Source organism: Engraulis encrasicolus, chromosome 4, assembly GCF_034702125.1.
Source record: "Engraulis encrasicolus isolate BLACKSEA-1 chromosome 4, IST_EnEncr_1.0, whole genome shotgun sequence".
NCBI lineage: Eukaryota > Metazoa > Chordata > Actinopteri > Clupeiformes > Engraulidae > Engraulis > Engraulis encrasicolus.
The window spans coordinates 9,038,906-9,051,001 of record NC_085860.1 but is presented as its reverse complement, the minus strand read 5'-3'; the positions used below and the strand labels follow the sequence as shown (position 1 = coordinate 9,051,001).

Genomic DNA, 12,096 nt, shown 5'->3' with positions numbered 1-12,096 from the left:
GCACGGAGCCACGCACGCACACACATGCACGCACGGAGCCACGCACAGGCGCGCACGCACGCACACACGCAACTACTGAAAGTGATTCGTCAGCGAGAGCTCAGCTGTCTCTCTGTCTCTTATAAGATGGCAGACCACCCCCCTTACACACCTCTCCACCTGGGCTTTGAAAAGAGAAGAAAAAAACAAATGAAGGGATGAATAAATGAAAGAGTGAATTAGTGGCAAATGGGGCAGAGTTAAAAGCAGCTATCCACCTGACCAATGACCCCCCTCCCCCTGGCCCATCATTAGGAGCCGTGGAGAGGAGAGGAGAGGAGACCGATACACACACCACCTCTCTCTCTCTCATGCACGCACGCACGCACGCACGCACACATAAACGAACATCATCCACCTCTTGGCTCATGGAGCTCCAGAGAGAGGGATGCTCGGGCGCGGGGTCATGCGGAGGTCACAGGTGAGAGCAGGCCACTGGTTATGTGAGGGCCCCGCATGAGGGGGGTGGAGGGGGGCAGGAGAGCTGATTAGTGGCCTGCTTGTCCTGGGGCTATTGACCTCTCACTGCCGCACAGGAGCTTAGCCGTCCCGTAACCCACACAGATACGCGATCACACACACACATGCACGCACACGCACACGCACACGCACACAGTCTCTGCTGCACCTTCCACCAATCTTCATCTGACTAAAGAGGTATTCAAATTCAGGGAACAGTCTTGCTCTGTCCATCCAATGATAATCACCTTGCCAAGTCCTGCTATCCCACTTTCCCCTTCTCTGTCTTTTTTTTCTGTGCGATAATACCAGACAATAAAAAAAAATGAAAACGTGAGTTTAAATATTGAAATAGCAACAATAGCCACTCAAGACATTGACTAAGCCTTTCACCAGCACAAACACTGGAGGAGATTTCAATGGAGGGAATCAGGTGGCCCGATATAGAAAGCGGCGGCGCTAGACATGTTCGACTTATTTGGAGAGCTGTCAAGGTCTCGATCATTCTCCCCTCACCAAGTAGAACGATTTTACATTGTACTACTAATCTATAGCTGTAGACTATTTTTTTCCCTTTCCTGTACAATAGGGACAAAAACATCCCCTACGAGACAGTGAGGGGAAGGCTTTTGTCACGTTCTCTTAATGATTTTCATACTTGTTTTTGTTGATGTGCTTCTTGGATAACAGCATTTTTAAAAGCAAACAACAAAAGCAGGCGCACAAACAAAAGGCCATTTTAATTTGACTGAATTGTTTTCGGTAGAGAGATACTCTATCTCAAGTCTGTACTTTATTTTAAAAAGGGACTCTATATAAAACCCCAAACCGGAGATTGGGACAATGCAGTGTCATCAGTCTGCTGATCAGACTGAATGTTGGGGTCGTGACCTCGTGACCTGGGAAGTGAACTCAACACTTCCTGCCTGGCTGCGCATCAGGCGAGGACTCCTTGCTTTCACCCAACACGGAGGGTCATGCCGAGGAAAAGAACAACGCAAACAGCAATGACACGCCGAAAGAATTAGTGCGGGGACACACGCATCGCAGAAAGGAAACGCACTGAATGCTTGGACACAGACATAGGAGCATTTAGACAAGAAAATACACACAAGCACACGCTCGCGTTCAGACACATGCGCGCACACACACACACATACTTTGAGGGACATTCAGACACAAACACACAGACCAACATATAGTACACAATTGGACATTCAGACTCTGTCGTTCTCTCTCTCTCTCACACACACACACACACACACACACACACACGCACACGCACACGCACACGCACACGCACACGCACACGCACACGCACACGCACACACACACACACACACACACACACACACACACACACACACACACACCAGCAGGGTCACTGCAGCTGGGCAGAAAAGGAGCAGTGGTGGCTTCTCTGGGCGCCCCCCGCAGGGGCACCAGCAAAATGGCCGTGGTCAGCGTTTTGGACGTGTCACTTCCCGTGTGCGTCGGTGGCCCTTCAGAGGGCATCAGGGGCCGGCGCGTGACGTGGCCTGTCAACATGACACAGGACGTTAAGGCGCGCTGCCTCGGCCACGACCACTCTCTCTTCCACACTAATCTGTCTCCAAGCCCACCGTAGGGCTCCCGAAAGGTACCATGCAACGCACACACGCACGCCTGCATGCACGCACACACAACAGCAACAACAATTGAACTTGTATATCCACTCACTCTGTCAGTCAGTCTCTCTCTCTCTCTCTCTCCCTCTCTCTCTCTCTCTAATTATACTCACACACCTCATATTAGTTCATTTATGACCCTAGACTGTCCTTTACCGTGTCTGCTTTACACTTTCTCTGCTTTCACTCTTTGCAATGCTTGACAGTTTTGTGTGTTTGTTGTAAACATTACAAACATGGGTGACACTACACACATCTTTCACAAAATTGCAATACGGTTTGCTCTGCACGTTAGAAATGTCAGGATTAGAACCCTTACACATAACAAAGGGCAAGTTCCGTGCTTGTGTCAGTCCAGCTATCTAAATAGAGATGGGCTGGAAAAGGATTTAAGAGGCTCTGAAATGACCCGGTGCAGTAGCTTGATCAGCACGCTGATACACTAATGGGGCAGTTAAAAACATTTAGGTACTCAAACAGACAGACAGACAGGTAGACAGACACACAGACAGACTGTCAGGCAGACTGACAGGCAGGCATACCAAGGTGAGTCCCTGTAGTAGAGCATGTCTACATCTGTCTGCTCTTCTGCCCCTCCATTCATCTATCCATCTATCTAACCATCTACCTTTCCTTCCAAATCAGTGTCTGTCCTCCCTGCCCCTGTCTGCCTCCCCTCCCCTCTCACTCTGCTCCTTGCCCCAATCTGACGCCTGTGCTCTCCACAACACCACCTACAGTATCTTCATTGGCAGTTAACCTTTAAGAGGGTGGGTTTTTGAACATTCTATAAAAAGAATGCGTTCTATAACAATGCAAGATTCTAAAATTCCAAATTTTATTGAATGGCGCCCAGAATTCTATAGAACTTTCACTGCCTGAACATTCCCGTCACACTGGTGTGACAGTACACTCTTAAAGGTTTTTAATGGAGCCTGTTTGTCTCTCTGTCCCTCGTTTGCGAATGTCCTTCCCTCTTTATGGTTGATTAATTACTGGATTATTACCGGATTATTCATTCTGACCCATACATTCAAACTGCTCCCCGATTTGGCTCCTCATTCATCCACACAGCTGAAAAATATTTTAAATCAACCGATTGGTGATTGGTAATACACTATTTCAGTGTCTCTGGTGGAAACTCCCACTGTTAGTATCATCTCTATGATGCAGGGTACAACAGAGAGCTGAGGAACACAAAGATTTAGAAAACATCGTTACATGCGGTTTCATGTAACTGCGTTTTTACACAAGAAAGATTTTCTTTTCTTTCTCTAAAGCATGCTGGAGCGTTGCTTGCTCATTTGCGTATGAATGACGGATGCTTGGTCTGTGTGTGTGCGTGTGTGTGTGTATTTACATGTTTGAGTGAATATGTAGACCCATTAATCAAGCATCAAGAATGGGGAATGCAGAGCACATTTAAATCAGTCTCTGGTGAAATCCTGTGCTTTAAGTGACAAGAGAAGACATATAATCCAATCGACTTGAAGGCTGTGCTTCATAAATCCCCCCTTGAACAGTTCTTTTATTAACGCAAACCGCTTCCATTTGACCCACACTAATGTGGGCCTCCCTGTATTACAAGGTTGCGTTTGTCTGCAGTGTGTGTGTGTGTGTGTGTGTGTGTGTGTGTGTGTGTGTGTGTGTGTGTGTGTGTGTGTGTGTGTGTGTGTGTGTTGTTTCCCCCCCTCCCTTCATCGCTCTTTCCTACTATCCTCCCCGGACTTGTGTCTCGGCCTAATTGGTTCCAAAGCTCAGCCCTAACTGCAACACAACAACCCGTCTTCGGCGAGACACCGGCCATGTTAATTTCCTCCGTGCTTTTTCCCCACGATATATCCACCCACCCGCCCGCCAACCCACAACACCACCATCCTAAATGCGATTTCATAAAACAACGGCAACACGCTAACACGAGGCCTGGGTGAGCAATTAGCGTGATTACAAAGCAGCTCATTAGCATGGGGAATCAGGCCTGGACGGGGCATTGGGATGGAGGATGGAGGATGGAGGGCAGGGTGGGTGGCCAGGCAGGCAGGGCTGGCGAGATAGGGCAGGAGAATGGGATGGGTGGGTAGGGATGGGGGTGGGGGTACGGAGTGGCAGCGAGGGCCTTGATCGTGAGTCCGGCTCTCCTCCCTCCCCTTCCACCCTCCCCTCCCCCCTTGAGACGCCATTACACAATTCTCATGGGGGAACTGGAGTCAAAGATAAGCAGAATTTTACAGGCAATCAGGAAAACTAACGGACACACAGGCCATACACATACAAAACCACACGCAGGCAGACAGGCACGCACACGCAAATACACACACATGAACAAACACACACTCCTATTCATATTGCCTCAGTGGTTAACCAGCAGTTTAACCTGCGGTTATGGTGGCACGTCCCTTCAGGAGCTGTGGGTTGCAGACGGGCTGGAACACAAGTTCGCAATTTTCTTGCACTTAAGCAAATAACCTGCCGATAGTCTGCAGCTTTAACCCCTTAAAACATTTATAATAATTTTACCAATCAAATAATAATACTAATACATTCAACATAATGCCAGTTCCAATTGCAATTCCAAATCAAGTCGTTTTGATATACAGGGTGTGCGAATAAATTGGAGAATAAATGAGCGTGAAATGGTTTGTTGTCAAGCCAGTCCTCTCAGTCTACATCCTAAAAGTTAGTGCGTGGGGTAGACTACATGTCTTGTCTATAAGCGACAGACATCTTCAACAGCCAATACACAGACAGACATGATCAGCATCTCTACACCCAGGCAGCATGCTGCTGCATCAGGCCCTTCAAAGAGGCACTACACTACATGTTGTCGAGCTGCACATACTGTATGAAGTTCCTTTTTGAAGATGCTCCTACAGTTTGACTGGCTGAGTGGTGTAACGATTTTGCCTTCCTCTACATTGGACAGGTTATTGTTCCTTGTGTGCTTCATTTTGCAATTATAAGCATTATCTAAAACCTTCCACTCCAAAGCGCTTTCTGACCATCGCACTACACCTCTCCCACACCCAAGCCCACACCCAAGCCTACCCTCTCCTACCACAAACAGCTTCCGCTTGCTCCCCCCAAAAAAGCTTCCCCATCCCATCTACCCCCTTCCTCCTCTTCCTCCTCCTCCTCCTCCTCCTCCTCCTCCCCCTCCCCCTCCTCCGGCAGGCCACATGTTCCCCAGCCCTTCTGGAGCCTCGTGTCAGCGTGCTAGTGCCCATCTGCCCGTCTTTACGGCCAGTGCAGCCCCCACACAGTAAAGGCCGGCCCAATCAACCCATAAAGACGACGGAGGCGTATTGGGGGGGGGGGGGCGCACACGCTGCCTGGGCATAAATGTTTATCCTTCTTCTCAGCTCTAAACTCCGCTAATGAGACCCCCACAGCACATGGCCCAGGAAAGAGGCTCTGGTGGAAGTGAAGTAGGGTTCACTAACAAAGAACCAACAACACACAACAGCAGGTGCAGAAGTAGTGGCTTGCATAGATACACACTTGCACGAAGACTAATACACATACACACGTGCACAGTCACACACACATACACATGCATACACTTTGGAAAAAGCTGGCATTTGTGGGCCGCAGTGGGCTAAGTGGCCATACTATTACTTTCGGACCCGGGATAGAGTCAGGCCCAATGTTATTTCCCAATCCCCACCCCTCCATCTCCCTCTCCCTCTCCTATTACCCTCCTGTCCCTCCCTCATACAGTCTTATCTAAAAAAAAGGCATAAAAACAATAATGTCTCTTTTTTAAAGACAAACACAAGTTGATAGCCACGTTGCACAAGCCGAAAACAAACTATTATCACACAGCCCAATCAGTTTCACACATTGTCAAATAGACACAGACGCATGCTTCGAATGTAAGCGGGAATCAAGCAACAACAAAAAACTGGCATCTATATCAGGAGACGCTGAGCAAATCCCTGAGTCAACAGAATTTTTGTTCAGGTCAGGTGCTCCATCCATTCATCCAATCTAAAAGTACAGGATGTTTCGAGAGGATGCGTGTTTGCATGTTTGTGCCGAGTGGCATTTTAATGATGATTTATGTCACTCTCTCCCCGACTTCCTTTCATTCATTTCATTCTTATACCTTCTGTTTTTTTGTGTTACATTCAGTCTCATTTCTCTGACCTCTAAGGCTTCTTGGTGGCCCTGAGTGGATTCATGGGTCACAGTTGCTGCTTCACGTCACGTGCCTTACTGGACCTGGCGGATGTGGCCCTGGTGTCATGAGTGACTCGGCTCCATCTGTGCCTTCTAAAAAAATGACCTTTGACCTCTACATAAGCAGAGCCATACAGGGCATCAGTTGGTGGATGGATGGGGAAATGAGATAAGGGTTTTTCATGAAGACTTACTGTGGGCGTGCAAATCTTCATCCGAGGCCATATCAACACACGCACGCAACTATGTCTACTATGCAGACATATGCACCAAAATATGCATACACATACACATCTGACTCAGCAAGCAGGTGTTTCACATGTCCAAACCCCCATCACCCCCCCCAACTCCCATGCCCTTTTGCCGCCCACATCCACACACATACCTTCCTCAGCAGGCAAAAGTTTGTACAGTCTGTGCCGACCCCACGACCCGTTCTCTTTCTTTCTCGTACACATAAACAAGCACACACACACATACGCGTGCCGCACACACGCAAACAAAAATATACACACACCTACACACCCACACCTACACGCACACCCATGGCCTCAGTCCTGATTCAGCTCATTGAGGTCCTACAGAGCGTTTGATCAGTGGTGTGTGCTGGACTGGAATGAAATCATGCAGGATGGTGGATGGAGGAGGCAGGACGGGGAGAGCGACGAAGGGAGCAGGGCTGAAGTCAAGCTCAGCCAGCCAAGCCAAGCCTATTAAAGGGCTTTTTTATGCATCGCTGGCGTGATAAAAGAAAGAAAAAAAAAACGGGACCCCGAATCTAATTAATTTGCCTGGATGTATAAATACGCAGAGTTTTGCTTGGTGGGTCAGTCACAAATGCAATCACAGAAAAGCACGCACGCACGCACGCACGCACGCACGCACGCACACACGCACGCACGCACGCACACACACCATAAGGTCATGTGAACACACACCCTCATTCAGGTGTACAACAGATCACTGCGGCTACAACTTTCTTTCCTAATCAAAAGGATGCGCTCCTGTCCTGTACAGGTTTTGTGCGGGAGTTGATTACACATGAACTTTAAAAAGTGAGCTCTGCTCTGCTCTGCTCTGCTCTGCTCTGCTCTGCTCTGCGTGCGCTGCTCATGGCGACGAGGGCTGGTGCACGGGCGCTGCGCATGGTGATGGATTGCACTTTAATAGTTATCATGAAAAGCAGACTTCACAGTTCTGGCAGCCTAAATGGCACACGCGCTGACCTGGAAGTAGATAGGATGACCTTTTGAACGGGAAAGGGGTTGGAGTTGGGGTGGTGGAGGTGGGGGGGGGGTGCGTGTGTTGGATGGGTGGGAGTGGGTTGAGGGGGCTGAGATTCCAAAATACGAGCCGTTATCAAAATAACCTTAAACACTGTAGCGTGGGAAGACTGTGGAGTCCATCCATCATTTCGAGATTAATTTCCTTCAGACCGTCCTTTGCTGAATCTATTAATACCTCTGCAAAGTGTGCATTTCCCTACCACCACCACCCTACCCCAAAGAGATTTATTCTGATATCATGACTTTCAATTATTCAAACTGGAATTCCCACCTTTTGGAAAGGGGAGGGCAGGGGCGCCTATTAAATCCAATACTTTTTAATCAGGAAGGGCAAATGTTTCCTTGATAAAGCCTTTCAGATAGCACTTATTCAATCCGGCAGCTTCCAAGGTGGCACGCATAGTGAGGGGGAGAAAGATTTACATTTTTTGGAAAGTGAAAACAGGCAATAATTAATTTCTTGCAAAATGTTAAGACTGTTTGCAATTAATCATGTACAATTACTGACCTAGGTTACGATTCATTTTGTTCCCCCCTTTCTTCAGTGTTACTGATTCACTGTATTCATTTTTTTCATTCTTTGCTTGCATTCTTCTCTCTCTCTCTCTCTCTCTCTCTCTCTCTCTCTCTCTCTCTCTCTCTCTCTCTCTCTCTCTCTCTCTCTCTCTCTCTCTCGCTCTCGCTCTCTCTCTCTCTCTCGACCTAGCTCTACCTCCTTATCCGATATACCTTTCACCTGCAATTGTTTGGCATGCCCTGATGAAGACAATGGGTCGAAACACGTAGGCATGTAGCCAGTATTTAATAAAGGCTTTTTTAACTTTAGTAAGGAGTGCTTCAAATACTGTTTTTTATCTTTTCACTTATAAAGCATTTGGCATGACTGCATAAATATTAACCTTATATTAAAAAATATGAATGTGAAAAAAACTCAATACAGTAATATTAACTACAAGTTCAAATTTCGTAACACAAATTGCGTCCAGCGGGGTGACATGTTAATCAGGTTTGTGGACGGGCAGCTGCAAGGCCAACTACAAGGGTCTTAAAGACAGGCTCAGTTATATCTCAGTTATTTGAGAGTGGTGTGGAAGTTTAAGGTGACTATTAACCTCTTAATATGTCTACATATTGCAATGTTTCTGTCACACAATGCTTAGGTTCATTTATGGTGTCCCGTGGTGTGACTGCTCTTATGGAAGGAAAAAAAGTTTTTTTATGAGTGAAAACACATATTAAGGTTAAACACAATATCATTATGTAGTTAGCTTGAGCTTAGAGGTCAGTCACGAATGCAAAAGGATTGAAATGACCACAATGCAGTGAATTTCCTGTGGTGTGACTTCATGTCCTGTGGAGTGACATGCTTAGCCATTGTGTTATTCAATCCTCACTTATTTTTCATGCATCATGCAAGGATATAAGGATACCAGGAGATTTATTTGTCACATTCACACAATTATTACAAGTCATACAGTGAAACCATGCAGTGAAATCACAGTTGCCTGCCTGTACGATGCATAGGCGGGTGTAGGTGGGGGTGGGTAGTAGTGTGTGTGGGGGGTGGGGTTAAAGGAACAATAGCAGAAAGAGCATTGGGGATATGTTTGTGCAGAATATTAATCATTTTATTGTATCTTACAGAAATGTCATACCAATGATGTCACACCACAGGACACATTTTCCCAAAAATGGCAAAAATTAAGCAAAATTCCACGAACCACTGAGTGCTTTATTTTTTTCCTTTTTTTTCCGATTTTTCCACACATTTTTTCAGGAATTGGAATATGTTTCCTCCTTTAAGTGTGTTACGGCCTTAAACGTCAACCACCCATATACTCATCCTACCTTTATTTTGGTCTCTTATTTTGATATTTGATTTGATATTTTGTTAATAAAAAATGTTCTGCAAATGATCTACAAGCTACAGAGAGACCGAAACAGAGAGAGCGAGAGAGACATCCAAACACACACACACTGAAAGCACGACTGCTCCTCTGCGGTCGCATTAGATATTGCGGCAAGCGTTTAAAACGCCTCAGATTGCCAGTAATCTATAGCCGTGCGGTAATTAATCAGCTAATTCTGGGCGTGGGGCTGCAAGGTAATTAAAGAAGCGGTAATGGCTTATTCTTTCTGCTCCAGCACCTACATTTCATTTGTTTATTTTCCCAGAGTCATAAATCTGGGCCGCGAACGACAAGGAGTGCCGCAATATTAGTGCAATAATCAAAGTTAATTATCAGACGGAGCCCCGGCCAAGCAAGCCAACCAGCCAACCCTCCGCCTCCTCCTCCTCCTCCATGCTAATATAACAGGCACTATCAGGGAGATCACTCGCCCCCGTTTACGGCTCTGAAACCCCCAAAGCAGCAGAGGGACACCCCCCCCCTGGAACACTCCCCACTCTCCACCCCCCACTCAAAATGAGGCAAACATTAAAGAGAGACGGAAGATGAACTTTGTATAGGTCTACCAATGGACTGTGATGAGGAAGAGGAGAGAGGAGGGATGTGTCAAACATGGATGATGATGATGATGATGATGTGATGAAAGAGAGATTCAAGAAAAATAACTTGGAGGAATCTCGTACTGATAAGCATATATACGCAATTGTTCTGTGTGTGTGTGTGTGTGTGTGTGTGTGTGTGTGTGTGTGTGTGTGTGTGTGTGTGTGTGTGTGTGTGTGTGTGTGTGCGCGCGCATGTGTGTGTGTGTGTGTTTGTGTGTTTGTGTGTGTGTGTGTGTGTGTGTGTGTGCGCGCGTGCGCGCGCGTGCGCGTGCGCGCGGGCGTGTGTGTGTGTGTGTGTGTGTGTGTGTGTGTGTGTGTGTGTGTGTGTGTGTGTGTGTGTGTGTGTGTGTGAAAGCACACTAACACACTATCTATACATTGAACACTTGTTTCCATCTCCAAGTAAATGTCAGCAGGTCAGCAGGTTGTGCACAACTCAACTATAAGTAGGTCAATGACAATTGTTTTTGGGCTCAGATGTACGGTGGTACAACCACAGCTAATGCCCATGAATTAATTAGTGATAGGTAACAACTAATTGGCTAAAAAAACCCTACTTAGCCCTACTTAGCATCTGCACTTGTTCTGTACATCTCCTGTGCACTTTCTGCTAGTGATGTTGGCTATGATTATGTCCTCGATTGTAAGTCGTGTTGGTTAAAAACCATCTGCCAAATGCAGTGTAGTGTAATGTACTGTAATTAAAATACTTCTTACATAATCCACTGAAAACAATAAAAAATAATTGAATCCATTCAATAGTGGATTTAGCTATGGTCGCACCACCCTGACACGTGCTACTTATAGAGGTTATAGAGGTGCTACTACTAAAACGTCATTGACCCAAGTGGAAGTGAAAGTGTGCAGGTTTGTTGGTAGACCCTGGAAGTAAAGGCTGTGGCACTCACCCACTCCTCCAGTATGCGGTTGACTGCTTTGGTGGCCCGTGCCTGGTTGCGGCAGGCCAGGATGACATGCGCTCCGTGCAGGGCAAAGGTCCGTGCCGTCTCAAACCCTGCAACCACACAGCACAACATATTTTAGGCTGTAAATGTCAAAATGCTTTTTTTAAAGACATAAACAAGTTACAAACTAGGGCTGCACAAATCGAAATGGCGAAATTGCGATATAAAGAGTGGCGATATACGCATCATGAAAATGACTAAATTATCGCGAACAAGTAAAACATTTCTGTGCAGTCCAATCACTTGCTGAAAGTGCAAGAAGCCTGCCATGATCAAAGCCTTGACCCCTTCACAGACGGACAAATTACTGACAAGAAAAACACTTGGCTATATTTTCTAAACATCGTTAAAACATCGTTATCAAGGTATTGCATGCTGTTATCGAGTATCAGGTTTTTTTCTGATATCATGCAGCCTTAGTAAACATATATAAATTGTCTTAACCCTGAAATGTGTGTGTGTGTGTGTGTGTGTGTGTGTGTGTGTGTGTGTGTGTGTGTGTGTGTGTGTGTTTTAAGACCACAAGCTAGCCTCTACTTATAGATGAGGGTGTGGGGATGGAGATGGGATGGAGTTGAAATTATATCTTATGGAGTGATAGGCATCCCCCACTCCTCTTTGGGGCAGTTTGACTGGTCTACACCCACCAGATGGACAAGATTGTGCAAATGTGACGAGTAGAGCTAGGAGACTGCACTGATAAAGAGACTGAACCGTCCCCCACAGGCCTTCTTATAGGGAGAACTGACTTATCAACCAAGGGAGAGAGAGAGAGAGAGAGAGAGAGGCGCGCAGAGAGAGAGAGAGAGAGAGAGAGAGAGAGAGAGAGAGAGAAAGGCGCGAGAGAGAGAGAGAGAGAGAAAGGCGAGAGAGAGAGTGAGAGAGAGAGAGAGAGAAAGGCGAGAGAGAGAGAGAGGGGGCGTGATGAAGTGAGGGAAAGGGATGTATAAGAAGGAGAGAGATAGACCATTATTTGGCAACAGTCACAT

At 46.6% G+C, this 12,096-nt stretch overlaps 1 protein-coding gene across 1 annotated transcript in view; it reads right to left on the bottom strand.

The window, feature by feature from the left end:
- wwox (WW domain containing oxidoreductase) overlaps positions 1-12,096 on the bottom strand; it is a 348,328-nt gene that overhangs the window by 301,061 nt on the left and 35,171 nt on the right. Inside the window, exon 5 of the mRNA XM_063196638.1 lies at positions 11,051-11,157. Within this exon, the coding sequence (XP_063052708.1) occupies positions 11,051-11,157 (107 nt within the window). The remainder of the gene's footprint in view (positions 1-11,050; positions 11,158-12,096) is intronic.